Genomic DNA, 24553 nt, shown 5'->3' on the forward strand with positions numbered 1-24553 from the left:
AACATAATAAAAGTTATATAAACAATCTAGATTTTAATTTCTTTGTAGAAGTAAATACAGTCGTATAAATAAAATTGTTTACGTAATCTTATGTCTATTATTTTTTCTGTTTAAGCGTTGCACACCCATACGCCGTATAAATAGGAAGCCAGGAAATACTTAGGCGCCATTTTATGTGAGCGAGCGTTGGATGGGGGTCCAGCTGCGTGTTCCATGGAAAAGAGCGAGTTTAATAGCTTGAGTTGATAATTGGGTTCTTTGTTTAAAAGTTAGGACCGTACTTCGAAAGTTGTAATAATAAATTAGGCTTCAGTTTGAATACAGTTTATCTTTATTAAAGGAAAATGAGTTACGGCAGGCCTCCGCCAGACGTGGAGGGCATGACGTCTCTGAAGGTGGACAATCTGACGTACCGAACCTCTCCGGAGACTCTGCGCCGCGTTTTTGAGAAGTATGGTCGGGTAGGGGATGTCTATATTCCCCGGGATCGCTACACGAAGGAGAGCAGAGGATTCGCGTTCGTGCGGTTTCACGACAAGCGGGACGCCGAGGACGCGATCGACGCCATGGACGGGGCGATCCTGGACGGCCGGGAGCTGCGGGTCCAGATGGCCCGCTACGGACGGCCACCAGATTCTCACTATGGACATCGAGGAGGACCTCCCCGCAGGTACGGGGCATATGGCAGAAGGAGCAGAAGGTAAGACTGGCAGGCTGCTCTCTGATGGAGGATCTGCCTGGCGGGATAAGTTTTAAAACTATATCCACATAAACTATATCCACTGTGTTGGTTAAAACATTTGAATGCACAAACGCACCAAATAGCCAACATCCATTGTGTTTGGACCTTGAATCTGCAAATAAATAATATAGAAAGTATAAAAGTATGCAAAATGAATGCGCAGTTGGTGTTACAGAAGTGAAAACTCCCTCCTGTTGTAAAGTTCACGCGTAATTAATTACGCCGCACTGTTAATGCTGATTAGTCATTTTACTCAATTTGAAATGTGGACAAGCAGCGGCACTTAAATATAAATCTACTCGTCCCGTTGGAATGGGGATGAATGTATATGCTTGACTTGGCATTTGTGACCGTCTCGACAAAGTTGACCAGGAGCCATTTTGCGACGCACCCCCTCCCTGTCTTGCAGCCCGAAACGCCGAAGACGCAGCCGCTCCCGGAGCCGGAGTCGCTCCCGTTCCCGCAGCCGCTCGCGCTACAGCCGCTCCAAATCGCGCTCCTATTCGCGTTCTCGTTCTCGCTCCAAGACTCGCTCCAAGTCTCGCTCCAAGTCCCGCACATCTCGCAGAAGCAAGTCCAGATCCCCGTCCAGGTCGCGCTCCAGATCTCGATCCAAATCGAGGTCCAAATCGAAATCCAAATCCCACTCGAGGAGTCGCTCGCCGACATCGAAAAGGATCTCCAAATCCAGATCACGGTCTAAGAGCATGCTGAAGTCCCCTGAGAAGAACGGTGCAGTCTCATGAACGGTAAGCCTTAGGCATAGACCTGAGATCTATGCTTTTTTTTTTTTTGCAAGGACTGAGGTGTCTATAGAGGATGCATGAATACACCAGATCCTTCTCTGTGCTGCACAATATACTTGTAACCTGGCCCAATACTATCCTATAATGGTGAAATATGTGCCGCTTTCAAAGGCACAAAAGTGTAATCTGACATTAAAATCATATGATTGCAGGCTTTGAAATGTTTTTCTGTAGCTTGTTTTTGTACAGCTAGGGAAGTGTAACAGGTTTTTCTTGCAGTATTATTAATTTTTTTTTCTAAATTCCCATTACATTAAAGTAGGAAGCATCCTGATGTCGTGTTTCCCAACTCGATTCTTGGGGACCCACAGATGGCCCACGTTTTTGCTCCCTGTCAGATGGTCCACATTTTTGCTTCCACCCAGGAGCTGAGAGGGAGAAGAAAAGTGGACTGTCTGTGGGTTTTTGGGGACTGGATTGGGAAACGCTGTACTAATATTGTTTAGGCCTGGTATTTTTGTCAGTCACCCTCGTTTGGGCAGGTGTTGGGATAGGTGCACCTTGATGCAAAAGTGAATCTTTTTGCATTTTTTTTTTTAAACTTATTTTGGACTTAATGTTCACCCAAAAATGTGGAATTCTCTCCTCCAAGCTGCTGATTCCTGTTTGCAAAAGAGGAGTTTGGGGCTGTATGTGCAGTTAGATGGGGTGTGATCCGGCCCAGTCCTCCGGCTGCTGCTGGTGGTGTGGTGGCTAAGGAGCAGGTGGTTCTGTCAGTATTGGGGTGGTGCTGAGGTAGGTTTGCAGGACAATGGATGGAAGCCTGGCATTGTCCTCCTGGTCATCGATTTGGGCCGCTGGGAGGCAAAGGTTAAATGGGAAAAAAAAAATGAGAACTTGGCCCCCTTTTGTGGAGGGGCGGAGGAGTGGGGTTGGAAGAAACCCTCTTGGGATGAGTGGAATGTTTTTGCACACAATACTATTAGATCCATCATTCAAACATTTTCCATTCTCTTGACACAAGTGATAAGCCTTCATATGTGTAAGATTTAAGTAAACACCCCATTTAGCAGTATGGAAACTAAACACATCCCTTCAACCAACCCTCGGTGTTTTCAGTAATCTCCCACACATGCTCTGAGGGTTCTGACTCCTTGCTGTTTTGCATAGTAACACTCATCATAAAAAAAATGATCATGATGTGACTGCAGGTAATAGTTTGCTTAAATGAACAATGTCAATGATGTCTGTCTTATTCAGACCTGCTTCTTCTTCTCTAGTTTTTTCAGGCTGAAAGGACCAAGGACATCCCATTGGAAGTAAAGACCTAAGACTGAGGACTTCCACCCCACAAAATGTGACTTAAGGTTAAGATTGGACCTTGGTCTGAAGAGTCCCCTCATTTGTTTGTTTATACCTAAAGGCTTTATTTGTACTAAACGGTTTGATTTCATTTTAATTCGTTAAACATGCCGAGTAGCAGATGCTAATGAGTTACTGGAGCTAAACGGAAACAACTAATGATGGAGAGGGCGCAAAGGAATTCCGTAGAAATTGTAATTGAGTTTCTTAAATGTTTTTCGTCGTGAAGAAATTATTCACCTTCCACAAATGCAGCTTTAGTTATCTGTTCTCTAATTAGCCCTCAGTCTAAAAACATCCAGTTCTTAGTTCAAGATGTACTGAAACTTGGAATTAACTGCTTAAATGCAACCAGTGCTATGTGGAGATTTTTTTTAAATATTCTTGCAGCTTTCTGCTGTAGATTTATCGTTTTTATTTTACTGATTTCTAATCTTGTATGTTTGTGCACTAGGCGCAGTCGTGTAGCTGTTGAGTTGCTGATTAGCTGTTGAGGTGCCGTGTGGCTGCGCAAGCTGCTTGGCCATGCCTGGTTGTCTCCAGATTTACTATTGTGGTTACCATAACAGCATAATCATGGCTGCTGTGGGTCACTTTGGTAAATGCACATTTTCTTTCTGGTACCTTGAAACATTTTTCAATAAACTTAGTGGACAATTACCAAGTTGCTTGGGGATTCCTCTTCTGTATGCTCTGCTTGGTCAAACGGAACTTATCCACTTGCTGAATCCGTATGGTGCATTCCTTTAACTTCCAAGAAATTCTGTTTTCCACGAAGTGTTTATACCAATAAATGTTTGTCTAAATTTTGAACCAATGAATCTAGACTCTTCAACAGTCAGACCAATTGAGTTTGTTGCTCCTGAGCCTTTCAGTTCAAATTGAAATAAAATTGTGTAGAATTCTCTTACAGAATTTCCCAAAAAACATGCCTCAAACAACTGCTTCATCACGGTTTCTCCTTTAATTGTATAATCAGCATCTGTATCGTGTGACTTCCAGGGAGTGTTGAGCCAGCTAGATGTTCTTTGTCGGCATGGAAACCATCTAAAGGAACTTCTGTGCATGTCAGGTTCCATTTGTGCAGCAGAGCTTCTATTGACCAGTCGGCACTGAAAACAAAGTGAAAGTTCGAAGTCAGATTAACATCAAATTCTTTTTTCGGTGTGGGGGGGTTCTACTGATCTAATATTAAGCCTTTGTTACACCTACCTTCTCTCTTGGTAAGTTGTCCAAAATTGGGCTTGAGCATTTCTCCGTAAGAGGAAGGAGACGGTGACCAACACATTCTCGAAGGCTGCCAAATGTTGAGCGAAAAAAGGAAAAATGGGCAGATTAAAATTGAGCACAGTATGCGCATTAAAGCAGTCCCTCAACCAAGACCCTTTAAAGGGCGTACAAACCTTCAGGCTCGTAAAATACATCTGATCCTAATATGATGTCTACAGAAGATAACAGCAACAGGTCAGGAGACGCCTGGCCCCAAGTGATTCCCACGACGGGCACGCTGTGCAGCTGGTTTGATTTGCAGGTACGGCGGCAGTTGTCCAGGCAGTGCGGCAGCTCATCACTATCTGAAAGAACTACGTTTGCCCCACACTTTGTGGCCACTGTACCGGGCAAACTCACTCCGGCACCAAGCTGAAACGATTGCATTCAGATTCAGAGTACTGAATGGCCAATTACCTATAGGTCTATTTGTCACATCCATAACCACTGATAAAATGCCAATTATTTCTAGCTTGTAAATATATGCACTTTCAGTATTTGTCTACATTGAACCCAATAGCTTACATGGAAAGATATGCAAACTGACATATTAAATTTGTCCATGCTTGGAGGCATTTTGTTTGCTAATATGAGTCTCATTCTTAATGCTGAAATTGCCCCAATATATTTGTTTGGCCGATAATTTATCTGAACAAGTCAAAGTTTTTATCAGTGTGCTGATTTGTTTTGCATATATTTTGTACAAAGCTCAGAGTGTGAACTCTGAATTAGAGCAGAATTTGGCCAGAAAATGGTGATACGCAGGCAGTACTTGTATTATGGGCATGCTTTGCATATCTGTTTGACACTGACCTCCAGAACATTCTTCCCCTGTACTTCCTCTTTTTGCATCCACACGTACTGCGCTAGGACCACCGCACATGGCCACACGTACATCCCATAGTCCGGATCAAGAACCTGCAACACAGGTCAAATTATAGATGGAAATTGTGATTATCCACTATTCGAGTATGTTCGACTAAAATATTTGTTCACCTATGACACCTATAGAGAGCTTGCGTGAGTCTGAACGCGTGACTATCACGCCAGATACGGGAGAGGTGGCAAACATTTGGATATATATCACAAACATTTTACAAATCATTTTATACTTGACGGTACTAACTCATTCATACGTCTATACATTATTACACCACTGGGTGGCGAAAGAGAGGGCACTTCGCCTGTGAATGGCATAATCTAATACACTCGTGAATGAACTGAAACTAATGACGAAGCATTACAGTTAAGAAAGTCAATTCTTTCATTTAAAAGATTCGTTCAAAAACACACAGGTAATGAACGGAGAGTTTAAGCATCACCAGCAGAACGTGATTCATTGTTTCTAAAGCTATATCTATATCTATATCATTTCGTGGGAGCACTGCAGTTTTTACCGGATAAAATATACAATCATTATATATGCGGCTAGGTACAGCATTGTCGTGCACTATGGAAAGCCTTGCTTTGTAATTTTAATTTATAAAGGTTATAAAAGTTAAAAAGAACCTCAGGGACTGAAACTGTCAGGGAACGCAATCCATCTTCATGCTCCTCTTCAAACCTAAACGTCTTCAGAATAATACCGGACTCATCCGCTTCATTCATAGCCATAAATATACAAATTTGTGATATAAAATATTTTTACGTGCAAGGAACAAAACAATCCTGCTACGATTCTTCTTTCACTGACTAAAACTGCTTTTACAGCAGGCCACTACTACTTTGCGCCGCCATTACGGCAAGGAGGGACTATGACGTCATAAATTACGCGCCATTTCCGCTGCGATGAGATTTGGCACAATGCCAGTCATCTGTTTTTTGGGAAGGCAAATATTTGCTATCCTTATTTAATCCATTAATTATATTAAATGTTTGAAAATCACCATTGGCATGCACGTATTGGCAGTGTCTCGTAGTGCAGTCTGACTTGGCGGATTGTCCAGTTGCAGCACAGTTGACACTGAAGGTATATTCGTCCAAAACAAACCAATATTCAATCATTAGCAATTTAAGTGTCAGTGGGAGTTCTGTTCTTAATCATCACTTTGTCGTATTTATTAGGCTATATTAATGGAAACATAACACGTGGGAAGATGTGAACGTGATTCCTACTGTTACTTAATGACAAAACAAAGAAGTTATGGCAATGAAATGCTATTGTTATAAGCTATCATAGCTATTCCAAAAACGCTCCCCCTAGTGGCACATGCCAGTTACTTCAGATTGTCACGCTACGGGGGAAATACGATGTCTGGAAGCGCACTCATAATCCAACGCTTTGTATAAGCGTATTTTTCACAACGCTGTAAGCATTACACTGCTCTACCATTCATTGATTAAAAAAACGATTGAAAACCTGATGTGTAACGAAAGCTATCATAACTATTCCAAAAACGCTATACACATTCAATCTGGGAAACAAAGGGGTGTGCAACAGTCGCCATGAGCCCAAAATACTAAACCACCATTTATCATTACAGCTGAAAGGACCTATATTATATTAGCGATTAACATGATTTGGCACAAATCACAAAATGTTTTGAAGCGGAAAAATAATCGGTGTGCATCGATGTCTGTGTACTGGACATCACAATTCTGTCATTAAAAACGGCCACCTTACTTAATTCCGTAAAGATATTAAAGCCAGAAAACTGAATATCGAATATGAGGCTAACTTAACCGCGGTGACAGGTTCCAAGTCGTTTTCTCACTACACATATGCTTCTTTTTTTCGTTTTGTCCTGTTGTAAATCATTTAATTGTTTGTTAAACAGTGGCTCACCTTCTATTAAGTGTCATATTAACAGACACCTTTTATTATTAGCTGTAAAACATAGAAACACGCTATTAGTGGAGGCTAGACACAACAAATCTTTCATAATGAGTAGAAATATAAATACATAGCCCTACCACTTGACATGATGTTTCTATATTTCATCCTGACTTGCTGCGACGAACGCTTTCCACTACTATTGCATTTTAAATCGGATCAGTTATTGTTAACATTAGGTTTCATTATGAGTAACATAGGCTATATTAATGCGGGACTTCAGGGAGCATTATATTACTTAGCAGCATATAATAGGTGACTTCTGAATTGTGTCGCATCTGTTAGCCTCTGTATTTATTAACAGTATTTCAATTCTTTTCAGAAAACACTACATTGTCTAATACTCGGTCGTGGGATATTTTAGACCACGTTTTATGACCGTGAAAATGTACGTATGCATTTTCTTCGTCGTCAATACGTTGCCAACAAGCCTGCCTGCTTTTGTTACCTGCAGTGGTATTGGACTTTCTTTAAAGGGTTGATTTAAACTCCTCATAACGCTGCATAATTAGTATGCAGTCTTCCTCCGTGAAACATATGGAGATCGCGCTATGAGTCAAACGGTGCCTTGCGTTGCCGAACGTGCTCCACATATGTGAACGCGCACAAACTCCAATGCAGTTAACACCGATTTAACAAATCAACTTCTTAACTGGCGTCGTAGTACTGATTAGCCCCGATGGAGTCAACATGATTTTGTTAACCTCGCGTTCGCAAATTACCTCGGGGTTAAATCTGATTTGGCTAAACCCCCTTCGTAGTACAGGCCACTCTTTCTGCTTAGCCGGATAGGTTGGCGGATTTCTTGGAACAGGCCCCGGAAGACACGCATTACAATATTAAATAAAACCGGAAAAGGTAGGTACTCTCGTGATCTTGGCACTGATTCAACGTTGAGTATATTTATCATAAACAAGGACTCTGAAACTGAAATCTAACGGTAGTAAAATACTGTTGCAACGAATTGTCAGTGGTGGACAAAGTACTCAACTTTCATACAGACACGGATACCACCTCAAACTGTTACTCAAGTAAAAGTTGAGAAATATCGATCTGGTTTAAAATTACTTAAGTAGCCTATCGAAATCAAATAAGTACTACGTACCCATTCAAAACTGAATTTAGCATTCAAGTTTGAATACAGCATTGTGAGTCAGGTTGGCTAACTGATCAGCTGGCTGAAGTGAGATTTTCAATTCGAGACAAGCCTGCACACTCATTTACACGTAGCCTATTAACAGTTTTATCACCTTGTAAATAGTGTGTAGGGTTTGCAAACTACCCTAACGCTTTTGATGTAGCCAATTTTAGATTTATAATAGAACAATATAGATTTGCCGTAAGATTTCTTGCGAGAGCGTCAGATGCGTGACAACCCATGATTTCAAAAGGAGAAGATGCGTGTGCGGAGAAGTTCTTCTAGTAGGCCTACTAATTATTACTTGAGTTGTCGCACAGCTGAGAAAATAACCGGTCCTGTGTCCAAAATCTCACCCTCATAAGAAAGATCTATTTCTGATGTTTTGAGTCGGTCATTTGACCTCATCAAATGGGAACATAAGCGCAATGTTACTGATCGATACGGTTGAGTTTAAGAGGAAGCCTAGTGGAACTTGAGAAGAAACTCTACAGCGCGTCATGTTTGGTTACATACCGTATATTCTCTCCTGCAGATCGAGAAGGTCGAGCTTAGGGAAGTGATGAGAGGTCACCTGAGACATATGGTGGGAATAGGGTTGCAAAGGGATGGAAAATTTCCAGAAACTTTGCAGAATATTTCCATTCCATGGGAAGATAAGCTGGGGAATTTTGGAAATACTACAAATTGGAAACTTTCCATGGGAATATATGGGAATTAACAGGAAAATTTCCAGAATTTTGCAACCTTAGGTGGGAACACCTCAGTTTTACCCTTAGTCAGATTTTCTCGATTGTCAAAGCCGATCACCAGAATTTAAAGAGGGTGGAAAACAAATTGAAACGGTGGCTCAAATGTCATAAATACAAATTTATTAGGTGTTGCAACATTGTCTTTCACGTTGTGATATCTAGAAATTTGCCGACAGCTGCCGAATGATTTTTGCAGCTTATCTGTGGGGATTTGATGTAGGGCCAGTTCCTTGGTGTGTTTTGTCCTCACTGAGCTTCGGATTTGATATGTTTCCTGACAAATAAAAACTGTGCGTGGCGGTATGATTTATCTGGAACACTGATGATTATCGTTATCAATAGTGTAGGTATGTCACAATCACCAGTTCTGCGCCATACGGGCTTTGGCAGGCAGCCTCGTTTTCAATTTGGTCGCCATTCCACAGAGCATCAGGGTATCCCAATAGTTTTTGCCTTTTTGTTGTGTTATTTTTGTGTCTATTAGGGTAACCCGTTCTGATAACGTAAAACACACCTTCATCTGGGGATTTCCATTCAAAACACGGTAATCTGACTTTCTGATAACTTCGAAATTTCTTCCCGATCTTACCGAAAATTTCACTCGTTAAAACCTTTGTTGGGACAATAAACGTAAGCAGAATTATTCTTCAAATTATGATAATTATATTTCTTAGTTAGTTTATTGTATTTAGGCGTATTTTGAGCAAAATGTATCGATCAGCAGTTCACTTTTTTGGATCCGCCGCGAGAGCCGGTCATGTTTTGTGGTGAACAGTGCAGCAAGAGCCGAAAATAGCATGATTTTCAGCATGGAATTTACAGCTTTAAAATGATGTGAAGGCTTTTAAATTAGGTTATATGTGTTTATGAATATATATTCTTGTAATAAAATGGAGTAGATACCCATCGCTTGCTTTTGTAACACAGATGATTGATAATTTTGAATGGGTTGGAAAGGTTAGAAATAGTTGCATATTGTCTTTTCAGTTACCTTTAACATGAAGAGAAAACGTAATCCTCCACAACCAGCACGGGCTGGCATAGCAAGGCAGCATCTCAAAGACTTCTTTTCTTCAACTCCCGGAGATCAGACAGTTCTGAACGGGCACATACTGCATATTTACCTGTACCTTTTGATACTTTACTATGGACAATGCTTTTCAAATGTATTATTATTGAATGGATTATAATGATAACACAAAGTACTTTTTAATTTGATGCTGTGGACTCTTTGAAAAGACATTCTTTGTATTATTCACTACATACATTCTCCGGTGAGTATTAATTGACAGACAAATAAATTAAATAATTATTTGTTTTATTTTCAGTGTATCTGAGACTGTTAGGCAAGGAATAAGCTTTCTAATGATACCTAGTTTATTAAAATCTGATAAACAATAACAGAGTTATGCTCATTTTTCTGAACACCATAAACAGGTCACAAAGTCAAATATGGTTCTCCATTGTTTTATCTGTTACTAAGTGGACGTTAAAAAGCCTTAATTGGCGTTACAAAATATCCTATAACTTTCTTGCCATTCATCACAGAAAGAAGTTCTTGGTATCATTGGAAAGGTCTTATCAAGCCCTTTCTTCTTTGTAAAAATCCAACAACTTTGAATTTTTTTGTGACATACCTAAATAATGTCACCTATAATAAGTCTCTTGCAACCGTTTTAGTTTGTTTCCACACTAATTCTTGCTTTATATATTTTGTATTAAATGATCTATACTACTATTACAAAATACAGATACTTGGAATAAAAAAAATTCAAACGTCTCCGCGCACATAAGGATGTGGGTAAATACGGCTTTAAAAGGGGATCGGCCTGGGCAGTCTCATAGGAAATGACGCTCCTTCTGGACAGCTGCTGCACGGCTTAAACGCGCAGGTTGATCTCATTTACTTTAGTGTGAGCTGGAGATGCTGTAGAAGGAGTGTGGTTTAATGCGTTATAGGCATACTGCGATTAACAGCGCAGTATAGATTTGGATGAATTCTTGCGGGAAATTTGAAGTTTGGCAGTTTAGTTACACTGGACAAATAGTCTCCTGAAACCTTAATAGAATCATGGATGCGATTTTTGATGTGTCGTTTATCGTGCCCGCGGTCATATTCACTTTTCTTGCAATTATCTTGGCCACCTCGATCTTCGGTAAGAAAGCCGATCCAGAGTCCGAGACGATCGTGGACGATGCTCCTGTAGAGGAAATTGCGAGGGAAGGAGATGAATTGCAACATAAATCCGAAAAACATAAGGCTTCACAGAGTGAAGTTAACAGAATAGAAGAGATCACGGCAGAACCAGAGTCTGATGTTCCCGCAGTGGCCCCGGTGGTGGAGAAGATGGGAACGCTGGAGAAAGAGCCCGTGACCCAGTCTGAGATTCCGCCTGCGCAACAGGAGTTGGAGAAAAGTCAGATAACGGTAAGAAATGGCTAAGGGTGAATTATAAAAGTAAAACACAACTTTCTCTTTAAGGGAAAAAAAACCGCAAAATTTTCCAGTATACGAAACCAAGCTAATTGGTTTAAACACGAAGGAAAGTGTTATAGGTGTCAAGTACTTTCCATGCGAAGTGTAAGTTTTTTGCATGTAACTAATACATAGTCACACAGTATGATTTAAACGGGTCACCACTTAAAATATTTAATGTTCAGATATGGGCACGTTTCTCTCCCAGTATTAACCTTTGTCGGTGTTGTAGTTACCGTTTAATGAAAGTTAGTTTTCTCTTCAGACCGTATCATGAAATTCTGGAATAATCTAGCGGAATTCACAGTGGATGTTAAAGCAATTAAGCTTTATGCATGCGGTTCTCATTTAACATGCAATTTGGGATCAATCAGTAATCTCTCTCAGATGAAGGTCTGTGTGTGGGTGGCGGCTTCGTGCTGAGCACCTGTAGGAGCAGTGGCCGGACTGTCACCTCCGCAAAGGGGAGAAAGCACAGGAACACCAGCGATGTCTCTGCCACTTTTTACCTTAAGCGCCCCCGCCCCCCATAAGCTCTTTAAACAGCAGAAAGAATGTGTCCACCGTTGCTGTAACCAGACACATCTACGAAGAATGCACTACATGTATTTGCTATATTTAGGTTTCAGCATGTATATATGTGTCTGTGTGTGTGTCTGTGCTCGCGCAGTGCGGCAATTCCGTGTGGTCGCTATAGTTACGGCGGGGAATGGGCAAGTTTCAGCGCAGGTGGGAGTGACACCTTTTCAGGTACAGCTGTAGGGATGGGATTTAGGTGTTAAGTGCTGGTATAGGTGTTAAGGGGACTGCGTTTAGGGTTGCGTCACCTATGTAACGGAGAGCAGGTGATATGACCTTCTGTGCCAGCTTGTAATGGTGAAGTATAGATTCTTATTGCTGGCAGGTCATTAAGGCTGTAAACAATGCAGCACCGCCATATTCAGTCCCTGTAACAGAGCTCCTCGTTCTCTACTCCATTGTGTGTTATGGCAGGGATAATCTTTTCCTCTGCCAGCTGGATTGGGCCCTGGCAAATACTGCATCCTGGAGGAATAAGTGGGGTTAACGATTGGCTGCCGAGGTCCAGCATGTATGAACATCTCTGCGCTCTAACCGGGGTCTGGAAAGTCATAAAAACACACACAGACCTTCATCTGCTTCTACTTCAGTTATTTTTCATTTAACACCTTCCTCAATCTTTAATAGCAACAGCTAGCCTCAGTGTTTAATGAAAAAAAGTAACTCCGCTGTTCTCCAAAGAGCGGTGAAGGCTTGTGTGGAGATGTGCCGGACTTCCTGTAATGTTCCTGTGCGACGTTCCTCTTCCAGAAAAGTCTCTGACACAAACACAACAAAATGGAGAGTTGAGCGGGAGCCGGGGGCTTTGGTCTTCTTATGGATTGCAGTGCATGCATTGCTAGAGAGAGGGTTCTTGTAGAAAGCTTGCAGAAATGTGCAAATACACATGCTGGCCTCCTGCCCCTCTTGCCCCAGAAGATCAGTGAACGTTTGCTTCCATTTTGAGCAGCTAATGTTCCTCTCACCAATTGATCGGAGGTATAATTTTACCAGCGCTGGGTATTTTGAGGGTGGCGACTGAGGCACTGTCCAGAGTTATTACATTACACCCCCCCACAGATTCAAAACTCTCTAAGTCTCTGAATTTACGCTTGTGTGTGTGTGCTGCTCCTTGCCAGTCATTACAGGTGTGGTCTAGTGGCATAACTGCAGTAGGTCTTTCTGCTACCTGATGAAAACGGACATATTAATGTTCAAAAATCCATGGAGGAGCAGAGGAGGAAAAAACCTGACCAGTGTCCAGGTCTCGGAACACTGCTGAACCTCCTACTGAAGAAAGACTGGAATCTGTTGTGGACACAGTGTTGCTACAACTGTGAGGGACCGTACTGAAGCATTTCCTTCTGCCAAGTCCTCTCTTTATTAAACTGGGCTGTATTTTTTACCTTATTTAAGAAATGGCTTGAGTTGAGCTGTCAGAATTGTGGACTGACCTGTCACCATTACTGGACTCAAATCTCCCAGGCAGCAGCAATGAATCGTGTGTCAATGACGCGTGTAACCAGCCCCATTGTGTGGAGCCAGATTGCTGACGACTCAATGGCATTTTTTTATTGCTCTTTTTGTATGACCCTGCATTCAGACTTGGAATAATGATCTTGGGGGGGGGGGTGTTTGGAAAGAGCTCACCTTTTGAATCTGGGACCCTTCGCACTAGTTCAGGTGTACTTGTGATATATTCACATTGAAGTTTTCTCGTAGCTGCTACATGACCTTGATGCAGATGATTTCCCAGCCCAAGCAAAGGCACGTGGTGGATCTTTTCTCTCACCCCAGCTCCACACATATTTAACCTATGCAGTCACTCTTTGTTCCCCTCGTTCTTGCCTCCTACAACAGTCTTCCTCTCTTGATTCAGAACATACCATAAAAGGCCATGTGTTCAGCTTCCCCTACCCACCCACTACCTTATCTGCAGTAACCAAAGTTGGATATTTGTTCCAAAGCTGAATAATGAAGTTCTGAGTCAACAAAGCTCCCATGATGAATTTTGTTACATAGACGTGTGTATTAATGAATCCTTCTGTGACACCGAGCCAGGTATTGGAGTCAGTTCTGTATATTTCAGTGTACAGTATTCTATTGGAATTGGTAGGTGAAAGTTTCTGCTCTTTGCCTTTTTGCGGAAGTTCTAAAACAGATCCAGAACATCTGTAGTTTATATATAGAAGACTAGCATGGCGTCTGCTTCATGCAAAGCGATGGAAAAGATGGCTACTGCTTCCTGGAGGCAGCAAGTCAGCTCCAGAAAATTCCTCAGTGCCCCTGTTTCCTTGGGTTGGTCACCCCATCTGAGGCGTGAGATGGAATCTGCAAAGCTGCGTGCACATTGGCCGACTCCCATGTGACCTTTCCGGTCTGGAATTTCCCCTCGTGGCCCAGCCTTGCTTTCATCCACTGATGCCAGGATGTGTAGATGGGCTCCTGAGGACCAGCCGTGCTGAGTGTGGCCCTGGATGTGTACTTTGAGTGGACCGGCAGTACAGTCTTGTTGTTCTCGATTTCTCTTTTTGTGCTTGTGACTACCTGGTAAACTGATCTCCAGTGCAATCACATGAGCTCGGAGAGAAAAACACTGATTGGATTTTCTTGCCTCTGGGGCCAAAACAGTTCAGTTCACAATGATTATTTATTATTTGTCTAAAAGTAACATGAGCCCCTGCGTTTTCTTCCAGTGGTAGTGTCACTGCTGCTTGGATATCCCTTCACTATGTGAGAAGTCTCAGTCTAGAAGTTTCTCATGTGTGGCTCCTGAATGATGGTGCTGCCAAGTCACATCCGGTCATCAGATCTGCTCTCAACCTCCATATAACGCCTCCAGATGTATCTGTTCCAGAAACACCTCAAGCCTACACCCCTCTGTTCCCTGAACGCTCTTACTGTTACACTTTATCTGCTCATTTGGGTAGCTGCCTTATTAGATTATTGTTGTTTTAAAAAGCCCTTGCTCTAGTACTGCTTACCATTGTACATGGGAATTTATTGGAAGTTTGGCCTATGTTTGTAAAAAGCTGACTGCCTGACTTGTATGATGGCAAAAAGTGTCTTATCGCTAAATGCATGTAAATTATTGTAAATGTCAGCGTGACTGTAGAGAAACGGCTTCCCTTTTTAGCGTGAGCATTCCCTCGCGTCCCAGGGAGATTCAGCGGATACCATCCTGGAGGGATTTGGACCGAAATGTGCTCAGGACAGCCGGCCTGTGGGAGCCGGTAGCTGAAGACTTCAAGAAAGGAGCCAGTCTGACTGCAGACGCGTGCCCCCCCCCCCCTCTGAGGTGTCATCTCTTAAGACTGATGATTGATGGCAGCACTGAGTGCAAGTCAGACAGCGCCCCCCCCCCGTCCCTTGGTGCGGTCCCTTGGGCAGTAGTGACAGCTGATTGGCGATCTCTAGATTCCATGAGGCCGATTCACTAGGCACAACTGTGATGATTCCCCACTACCAAACACAGCCCCCGTTCATAGAGGAGTCCCAGTTTTAATGACACTCTCTATATCTGTTACTCATCATGTGGTATTAATATTATAACTGTTGGCCAGCAGCTCCTCTCCAAACAAACTGTAACTGAAATGCATTTAACCCTGCTGGGTTTGGATTTCTGGAACAGTCGCTAGAAATATTACTCCAATATCCCTCCATAGTCCAGAGGTATCTCCAAAATGGCCAAATTGTGGGAGTGCATTCCATCCAGGGTGCACCCCTACCTTGTACCCTGCGCTTCAACCCGCCCCCATAATCCTCTACTGGATAAGCAGTTGGAAGATGGAGTGAATGACAACCCACCCCTGTGTGCCGTCCTGATCCGGAGGCCGTAGCCATATCTGTGATTTTGGTCGGCATGACTTTCAGGAGCTCGGCCGGAGCTGAGCCCTCTGTCCTCGGCAATCCAGACATGACTGCTTGGTTAGGCACGGTGCCGGACATTGCATTCCGTCTATGCTGAGCTTGTTGGCTGTTTGTTTCAGGTCCAGCGGGCCTGGGATTGGATTTGGGTAAGTGCCCATAGCCTCTGAAGGAACATCAGTCTCCTCCCTTTCCTGACTCATTGCTGGTGCTGGTGGTATTAGTGTTAGCCCTGCACAGATGGCCATGATGGTCACTCAGCACCATGACGTGGAGCAGCCCCCATGTGGCTCTGAGGGGAATAGTCCTGGTGTTGACTGGGGCAAACTTAATTAAAGCTGAAGCTGAAGTCACAGGTGAACTCTTCACATTGGTCTGCGCATGCAGAGCAGTCTCGACATTCTAACAACTGACCATGTTATCTGGTTATTCACATAACATTATGACAACTGTAAACACAAAAAGTATAAAAGTAAAATGTATTGGAACCACTCTGTGTCTTGACTACAATTTAAAAAACTGTTGTGATTGTGCAGCCATCTCACTCCATAAATGAAAAAATCAGCAGTGACTTCAATCATCACTGCTTGAGTACGTTCAGTTGTACTCGTAATCGTAGTCTTGGTCAGTGTTCCTCAAATTAGGGAGACCCGGACGGTCCACAGATTTGCTCCTTCCCTGATCCCTACCATGGACCTAATGAAATTACTATCAACTGATTGCCTGTGCTGTTAAGTTGTCTGTAAATTTTCTGAATTTTCCATGATTGTTTGCTTTAGCAGAGTAAACGAATTGGGATATCGGTATTCAAATAGTAATGCCTTGAATGGTTATCTGAATAGTGGATTATTTGTGCGCACTCCAACTCTTCATGTCTGCTTTTGTTGGGCTGGAGAGGGTGGGAGAATGGGATGATTTTGCCGATGTATGATTTACTCATTCACATGGACATGCTCCTTAAGCACTATGCTCCCTGTTGTCCAGAGGTTTGTCATTGTGAATGGGAAATAGGAAGATTGAAAGGCACCTGTTTACGTGTCGCTGTCTGCCTTATCTGAACAGAATGTGCATCATGTAGGTTGAGTGAGTTGTGGATTTGCTTGTTTGAAAGATTCTGGGTTCATTTCTCTTTTGTTGTCCCCCTGTTTTGTCTACAGGAGTCTGTAGCAGAAATAATCAAGAAGTCTGTATCAGAGACACTATCAGTGGCATCAAGGATCCTGGAGAGTGAACCACCACCACTGGAGAAAAAGATTGTTCCAGAACCCATGAACCTTGCTTCCCAAGTGGGCTTTGCACCGGCTCCAAAACCCGTGCCGGTTCTTGAAGCAGCTTCTGAACCGGAACCTGTTCCTGAAGCACTTGCTGAAGCAGAACCTGTTGCACAAGTGGTACTTGAACGAAAAAATCTTCCTGAAGTTGCCTCTGTGGCAGCCACTGGACCCACATCAGTCCCCGAGGTCACCCCTACGGCAGCCGCCGAACCGGCATCCATCCCAGAGGTCACCCCTACGGCAGCCGCCGAACCGGCATCCATCCCAGAGGTCACCCCTACGGCAGCCGCCGAACCGGCAGCAATCCCAGAGGTCACCCCTACGGCAGCCGCCGAACCGGCATCCATCCCAGAGGTCACTCCAACGGCAGCCGCCGAACCGGCAGCAATCCCAGAGGTCACCCCTACGGCAGCCGCCGAACCGGCATCCATCCCAGAGGTCACCCCTACGGCAGCCGCCGAACCGGCATCCATCCCAGAGGTCACCCCTACGGCAGCCGCCGAACCGGCATCCATCCCAGAGGTCACCCCTACGGCAGCCGCCGAACCGGCATCCATCCCAGAGGTCACTCCAACGGCAGCCGCCGAACCGGCATCCATCCCAGAGGTCACCCCTACGGCAGCCGCCGAACCGGCATCCATCCCAGAGGTCACCCCTACGGCAGCCGCCGAACCGGCATCCATCCCAGAGGTCACCCCTACGGCAGCCGCCGAACCGGCATCCATCCCAGAGGTCACTCCAACGGCAGCCGCCGAACCGGCAGCAATCCCAGAGGTCACTCCAACGGCAGCCGCCGAACCGGCATCCATCCCAGAGGTCACCCCTACGGCAGCCGCCGAACCGGCATCCATCCCAGAGGTCACTCCAACGGCAGCCGCCGAACCGGCATCCATCCCAGAGGTCACCCCTACGGCAGCCGCCGAACCGGCATCCATCCCAGAGGTCACTCCAACGGCAGCCGCCGAACCGGCAGCAATCCCAGAGGTCACCCCTACGGCAGCCCCTGAAGAAGTATCTATTCTTGAGACCAGCTCTAAACTGGATTCTGAACAGGAATCTGTTCCCAAGGCTTCCCCTACTGATTCAGTGCCTGAACCTATTCTTGACCCCTTGTCCAAGACCACAACATCTATCCCAGAAGACTTTCCAGAGTCTGCTCCTGCAGTGGCTTCTCTGGAGGACATCCTGCAGATGGCAGCAGAGCCCGGCCCAGCGAAAGAAGAGCATATTGGTAAGTGGCAGGAATCATCTCCTGTAGTTTGGTTAATTCACATCCTAAGAACCTCGCTTCTTCAGTTCTGGCTGCTTAGATACCCACTGCTATCTGTCTGTCTGACACAGCTGCTCCCCACCCCCACCCTGCAGATGCTGTGGTGCCGTCCAGCTCAGACGGTGATGCTGAGCCTCTGAAGTACGTTTCCAGAAAACTTAGAACCAGTCAACTTGAGAAGCTGATGACCAAGGAAGAGCTGGAGGAAGAGCAGAGGTCAGGTGCATGGCTAGATCCCCCCCCACCCCCTCCCCAGTACCCTAACAGCCCCTTCCATCAATACAGCCACACTTGTTATTTCAAGAAGCTGAACACATTCAACATAACACGGTATTATTATTATTATTATTATTATTATTATTATTATTAGACCTTGGCCTAGTACAGGGTTCCCCAATTCCGGTCCTGGAGGGCCAGTCCATAAGAGAGTTTGCAATTTCCCAGGATTGTGACCATTGGGATGATTATGCTAGGGAGGCCAGCACTTCTGATCCTGACATTTTAGCTTCTGTTTTCATATTGAATCTGCTGTATATGACACAATGCCTGCATTGTTCCGGTTTGTGTCCCGTGACATTCTTGTATCTGCACTGCTAGGTTCTGTGTGTGTGTGTGTGTATGCATGCGTGCATGCGTGTGTGTGTATGTGTGTGCGCACTTGCTCGTGGGATACACACTAAGATAATAAATCCCAAGTTTTGCATGGGTGGGCTGAGTTCCGATAGTGTTTCATGGAAGCCCTAACCTGTTCAGGACTAAAAGCATCACATCCCCAACAAACAAACCAGATTGCGTTTTATGATGCCCTTGGTGGGAAAAGGTTTTCGCTTTGAGGTTTTCTTTCTCACGGAGCCCAGAAACAGGAAAGAACAGGAAGGAGTAGAATATTAACTGTTCCAAAAAAATCTGTCATAATTGCTGAAGGATGTAGTTTTACTTTTCCTGCATTATTACTGTAATATGTAACTATTTTTGTGTGTCCTGTGACCCAAATTACGTTTCAGCCAGTAAAAGTGAATCATCCAGGTATGACTGCACATCAAACCAAGGGACCAGCCCTTTAATTCCTTGCAAGCATCTCAGAATAGCAGTGACATTCACTGCTTACATAGCTTGTGACTCATACTTTGAACAGGATTTGTGATCAATTTGCAGAGTTATGTGTTGAATGGTGACCTTGGCACTATCCCACTTTACCATAGTCATCGGAAAACCACTATGAACCAATGTGCCATTCCTGCCTCCTGTTGTTAGGCGATATGACATTTTTCTAAACTGCAGTGTTAAAGAAAAATTTTCTTACTATAATTTCCAAGGTCCCTCACACTTTACCAGAGGTGGATATTTTCAGGTCCAGAGTACAAATCCAGGCCAAGATTTTGTTTCAACCAACCAGTTGAGTATCTGTGACTGTGTCTTTATGCTCAACTGGTTGGTTGAAACAAAATCATGGTCTGGATTTGTACTTCGTGGACTGGAACTTTAAACCTTTGCACTTTACACATTGTCACTCATCAAAAACACTAGTTTAGTGAAAATCTTAAAATGTTAATATCTGAATGAGTTTTATTCAAATTAATTCTGGTCCCTGAAATATCTGTACACCCTGACTGATGTCATATATTAATGAACTTTAGTAACATACACGCCTTCCCCTCGTTTCCATTGCTGCCACCTTATTACTCCTTATCCAGTGTCCCGAATGCTCCCAATAATGTTATTGGAAGTGTAAAAGCGCAATGTTTTTGAACCATAATTCCCCTTTATTCAGGTGCGATACCATTGAGTAGTCACTAGATGGCGCTAGAGGAGTGTAAATGACTAGTCATTCGCGTGTCGTTTCGTTGGGAGTAGGAGAATTTGGACAAGCCAGCCATTGATATTACTCTCAATTAAGTCATGATTCTGCGTAATTTTTTTTTTTTGTTTTCTTAACTGGCAAACATAATAACAGTTAATGAACACCCATCAAGGAAGGGGATTTGTTCTTGGTTGCTAATTTTCTTTACGAGTCACTGGTGGAAATAAAGGCAGTGCACTTGCACTGCGGCCCTAAAGAAATGGGCTGGGTGGGGGGCACAGAGGGTCCATGGTCCCCTTTGCAGGGAGGATTTGGGGGCTATTGGTCCATGAGGTTAAACTGCTGAAGCACATTGCATTGCATTGTGAACTGCCTGAAAGCAAATTACATATGCTGGTTACGATATGGTCCATGTTACGATATTTCGACGGTATTCCAATTCCATTCTGATTTTCACTTTCAGTACATTATTCAATAAATTACATGATATTAATCGCTTTATTATAGCCCAACTGTAGGCTAATGTAAGTGCTCTAAGCATGCTTAAGGTAGGCTAGGCTGTGATGTTTGTTAGGTTAGGTGTACTGTGGGTATACTATGTTAAAATGCATTTTCGCCTCCCGGTATTTTTGCCTTATGATGGCACACACACACACACACACACACACACACACACCGTTTACCTGGCTGGCAAGTCTGTCTTGTTCAGCAGAGTGCCTAGATTGTAGATCTTATCTGTCTAGTCTAGATTTTTTGTTTTTTTTATCGCAAGGCTGTAAGCAGTCGTCTACATTAAGGATATTTCACGGATGCATCTGTATCATTTAATCATTAAAGGTCAGATGCCTTGTTGGTCATGTGGTTGTTTTGTTTTTGTATGTCTGATGTATGCCTGAAACCTTTGAAATGTTGACCTTTCACGGAAGGGCCCTCAAATAAATGGTGCACAGGAGTCCATTGTAAGAACTTACACCACCAATATCTGTCTTGCATGACACTATTACAGCCATGTATTAAAAACAAGTTGAACTCTGTCTTCCTAAGCAAGGTTATCAGTCAATGTCTCTGCAGGGCTCTTGGTGTGACTCAGTAAACAGGCCTCTGCTCATCCAGACCTCAAAGGCGGGATCTTGCATACTTCCACTTACTCTCCCCCCCCCCTCTCCCCGCCCTCCCGAGTCCCTGCCTTCACTGTCAACTCTCCTCCTGCTCTTCTGAGTTAACCTTGGGCTTCCAAACACTGCATGGCTTTAAAAACGGTTTTAGCTGCAAGCGGAATGGGGGTGAGGAAATGTATTTAGACATTCGACTTGCCAACCTGGTTCAAATGTCTACGATGGAGACAATGGGCTTGTTTGCATTATTTATGTACAATGCGTCAGAATTTGGATGCACACTCGTATTGCTGGGTGCAGTGAGGGCGATGTGAGATGCCTCGAAGTAAAGTTTCATGTTTGTTGAGTGGCCGGTTGTTTCTTTTTCAGAGCGGAGGAGTAGGCTTACCACCAGGCATTTCTCTGTGTTGGAGTCCAGCTTAATGAAGATGAGCCTCAACTCTTTTGGTCATTGAGTGACTGTGTCATTGAGAAATAAACGTGTGTGTATGTGTTTGTGTTTCGATTGGTGGATGGCAGTCCTGCCCTTTTTATTCTTTGACCTTGCATGCGCAATCGCAGCCACGCTGTGCGGGGGTAAGATATTCATTTTTCACCATTGTGTCTTCGACTACCTTTGTCAAACACATTGAAAGAACCCAGACCCAACTTCACTTTTAATGGGATTTCTGTGTAGTTGACAGTAAGACATTTTATATATTTCTGCCCCCACTAATGAGGATAAAGTTGTGAGTGTTGTCAGGGTGTCCTGACTGCGGCTCGCCCATTGTTCTGTGTTGACTGCTCTCAGATGCAGGTGCTTGTGTGTAGTCATTACCTGCCATGTTAATCACCGTGACGTCTTTTCCACTCGCCCTATAAACTAGTCAGTGGTAAAGCAGTACCGGGAGCTCATATGGAATGGAGACTAGTGTATTGTCTTTCACAGATCAGTTATAATCAATGTTTTTTTTTTCTTTTTTAAATGACTGTGGCACTTATCTTACTGGCCTTTGTAACAATTAAATGTCAAGGCTGTGTAACCAGTTCTGTGTTTTGAGCATTTATTTCTGGCATCAGGTATGTCAAAACAATACTTAAAAGGTTGACTAAGTTCATGAGCCTGCACTGTCAAATGGAAGGAATGAGGAAGAGACCTGGCCAAAGGCATGTGACTTTAATATTCCTTTGCACAGTCTACCTTTGATTATGACATAGTTTCCGCAAGCTTATGCAATGCCTCAACGTTTATTTGATTCCTGGTCTTAGAGGAATGTCTTATGAGGAGAGGTTAGCTGAGCTGAATCTGTTTAGCCTTGAGCAAAGGAGACTAAGGGGGGACATGATCCAGGTCTATTAGATTCTAATGGGTCTGGATGCTGTTCAGCCGAATGGCTACTTTAATATTAGTTTGTGGCCATAAGTGGAAATTAGCGGGAGAACATTTTAAAACAAATTTGAGGAAGCACTTCTTTACACAGTGTGTAGTTAGAGTATGGAATAGTCTTCCTGCTAGTGTAGCGGAAGCTAAAACACTGGGTTCCTTTAAATCAAGTTCTCCTCAAATGAGCTTGATGGGCCGAATGGCCTCCTCTCGTTCTTAAATTTCTCATGTTATTATTTTCTCCATATTTGCTTCAGTTTTACACTAAGATATTATAGCGCTCCATAAGGTCTTTTCCAGCGCATGCCAAAGACATTCATTGGAGTCAAGGCCAACTCCATGAAGCTCTCCTTGATAATTCGAGCCCCATGAAACTTGGCATCAATCGATCAGGAAAGAAAAAAGTCATTGATGCATAACCTGGTCATTCGGAACCTTAAGATATGCGGCTGCCTTCATTTTATTGCTGTGTAATGTAGCTGAATGGTAATAATGATCCAGTTATTGGGTTTTAAGTACTTGCTGATTTAAATTCAAACAATTTATTTTTTTTGGTTGGGCAATGTAGTAAAACACATTCTACAGCAGGGTTGGCAAATCTTATGCAGAAAGGGCCACTGTGTTTGCGGGCTTTCGCTGCAACACCCTCGTTAAATTAATAATTAGAGGACTGATTGGCTGAAGAGTCCTCACACCTGGGTTTGAACAGCTGACCTAAAGGTTATCCCAAATACCTGCACACACACCGGCCCTTTGCGGATAAGAGTGCCCACCCCTGATATACAATTTTAAAAATCAAAGTGTATATAAGGAGGAAGTGAGACTTTCTGTATTAAACCTGGAGGGGTTTGGCGTGAGTCAGTGATTCAGTCTGGGTGTGATGGCTGACATGGCGTCCACTGCGTTGTGCAGTGAGTTGGTCTGGGTGTGACGGCTGTGACATAGCGTCCACTGGCTCGTGCAGTGAGTCTGTCTGGGTGTGACGGCTGTGACATGGTGTCCACTGCCTCGTGCAGTGAGTCTGTCTGGGTGTGACGGCTGTGACATGGTGTCCACTGCCTCGTGCAGTGAGTCTGTCTGGGTGTGACGGCTGTGACATGGTGTCCACTGCCTCGTGCAGTGAGTCTGTCTGGGTGCGACGGCTGTGACATGGTGTCCACTGCCTCGTGCATGTGTGTCTTTTGCAGGATGCAACAGAAACAGCTGGCTGCGATATTCCAGCTGCTGAGGAACAACAAGGAGACCTTTGGCGAGGTGACGGAGGGGGACGTGACGGAACAGCTGAAGCTCTACTCCAAATAGACCTGGATGCTGGGTGGACTGGGGAGACCGGGAGCTGAGGACAGGTGTCTTTTGAAGCGTTTAGGCACCAAACCCCTACGGCGCTTTGGCCGTGACAGGAAATTCGACATTCTCATCTCCTTGCTATATTCAGGCACAAGAGAGAATCAATTTTGTTCCATGTATTTGCCACAGCATAAACTTAAAATGGAAGCTTTTTTTCTGACCTGGTAGGTGTGCACTTCATGTGCATTCACTGGTGTATTTGTTTCCTTCCTCCCTTGCTGTTAATGATTTTGGGAAGGTCTTTCTGCCTGTCTGACTCCTGGTGATGTGGACCAGCTTAATTCCGATGCTGCAGTGAGAAGATTGTCATGCCGAACGGTATTTAGCTTTTGTTGGTGGGTTACCAGTAAATGTATAGTACTGGCACATCATCACCTCCAGTTCGCTTTAAAAAACCGAACTGAAGAAACAAGCCATCATGACCGTCAGGTTTGCTTGGTGTTTTTATGACGTTTCACTGGATATAGTTTTGCACGAAGTTACTGTGTGTTTTTATTTTGTGTTCACATTAATGTATTATGAAGAGCATAGCATAGTGGAAAACAACGATCCTGCATTTATTGTACAAGCTGCGTCCAACTGTCTTGAATCCTGTGAAATAGGTAATAAAGTTCTTTTCTGTTTATGGGAGTCTAGCTGT

At 43.8% G+C, this 24553-nt stretch overlaps 3 protein-coding genes across 13 annotated transcripts; 2 read left to right on the forward strand and 1 right to left on the reverse strand.

The window, feature by feature from the left end:
* Positions 1-148: 148 nt before the first annotated feature.
* LOC111856741 (serine/arginine-rich splicing factor 2) lies at positions 149-3510 on the forward strand. Of its 4 annotated transcripts, XR_002841218.2 has the most exons (4): positions 150-700; positions 1152-1491; positions 2141-2283; positions 2769-3510. XR_002841218.2 is itself a non-coding variant. In XM_023836941.2 (3 exons), exons 1-2 carry the CDS (start codon positions 345-347, stop codon positions 1486-1488), a joined length of 663 nt encoding a protein of 220 aa, XP_023692709.1. In that variant the 5' UTR covers positions 149-344; the 3' UTR covers positions 1489-1491; positions 2141-3510. The 4 variants fall into 4 exon arrangements, 3 of the variants coding, with proteins under 3 accessions (XP_023692709.1, XP_023692706.1, XP_023692708.1); XM_023836941.2 differs by having other exon boundaries at positions 149-670; positions 2141-3510; XM_023836938.2 differs by having other exon boundaries at positions 2141-3510.
* Positions 3511-3795: 285 nt separating this feature from the next.
* On the reverse strand, positions 3796-5901 carry mettl23 (methyltransferase 23, arginine). The gene is made up of 5 exons (XM_023836937.2): positions 5629-5901; positions 4933-5037; positions 4254-4491; positions 4063-4147; positions 3796-3962 (listed from the first exon to the last, which is right to left on the reverse strand). The coding sequence occupies exons 1-5, from the start codon at positions 5731-5733 to the stop codon at positions 3800-3802; spliced, it is 696 nt and encodes a 231-aa protein (XP_023692705.1). The 5' UTR covers positions 5734-5901; the 3' UTR covers positions 3796-3799.
* Positions 5902-10699: 4798 nt separating this feature from the next.
* On the forward strand, positions 10700-24538 carry LOC111856755 (uncharacterized). 8 transcript variants are annotated; one of them, XM_072704763.1, is made up of 5 exons: positions 10700-11270; positions 16901-17959; positions 18002-18248; positions 18359-18503; positions 23754-24538. In XM_072704763.1, the coding sequence occupies exons 1-5, from the start codon at positions 10914-10916 to the stop codon at positions 23866-23868; spliced, it is 1923 nt and encodes a 640-aa protein (XP_072560864.1). In that variant the 5' UTR covers positions 10700-10913; the 3' UTR covers positions 23869-24538. The 8 variants fall into 8 exon arrangements, with proteins under 8 accessions (XP_072560864.1, XP_072560863.1, XP_072560862.1 ...); XM_072704762.1 differs by having other exon boundaries at positions 16901-17875; positions 17918-18248; XM_072704761.1 differs by having other exon boundaries at positions 16901-17371; positions 17414-18248.
* Positions 24539-24553: the final 15 nt, after the last annotated feature.

Source organism: Paramormyrops kingsleyae, chromosome 22 (assembly GCF_048594095.1).
Source record: "Paramormyrops kingsleyae isolate MSU_618 chromosome 22, PKINGS_0.4, whole genome shotgun sequence".
NCBI lineage: Eukaryota > Metazoa > Chordata > Actinopteri > Osteoglossiformes > Mormyridae > Paramormyrops > Paramormyrops kingsleyae.

Coding starts and splice junctions, on each gene's coding strand:
- mettl23 (XM_023836937.2), bottom strand. CDS start 5,733: ATGGCTATGAATGAAGCGGATGAGTCCGGTATTATTCTGAAGACGTTT. Junction 5,038..5,628: donor TGACAGTTTCAGTCCCTGAG/GTTCTTTTTAAC, acceptor CCTGTGTTGCAG/GTTCTTGATCCGGACTATGG. Junction 4,492..4,932: donor AGGGGAAGAATGTTCTGGAG/GTCAGTGTCAAA, acceptor CAATCGTTTCAG/CTTGGTGCCGGAGTGAGTTT.
- LOC111856755 (XM_023836966.2), top strand. CDS start 10,914: ATGGATGCGATTTTTGATGTGTCGTTTATCGTGCCCGCGGTCATATTC. Junction 18,249..18,358: donor AGCGAAAGAAGAGCATATTG/GTAAGTGGCAGG, acceptor TGTCTGACACAG/CTGCTCCCCACCCCCACCCT. Junction 18,504..23,753: donor GAGCTGGAGGAAGAGCAGAG/GTCAGGTGCATG, acceptor TGTCTTTTGCAG/GATGCAACAGAAACAGCTGG.
- LOC111856741 (XM_023836938.2), top strand. CDS start 345: ATGAGTTACGGCAGGCCTCCGCCAGACGTGGAGGGCATGACGTCTCTG. Junction 701..1,151: donor TATGGCAGAAGGAGCAGAAG/GTAAGACTGGCA, acceptor CCTGTCTTGCAG/CCCGAAACGCCGAAGACGCA.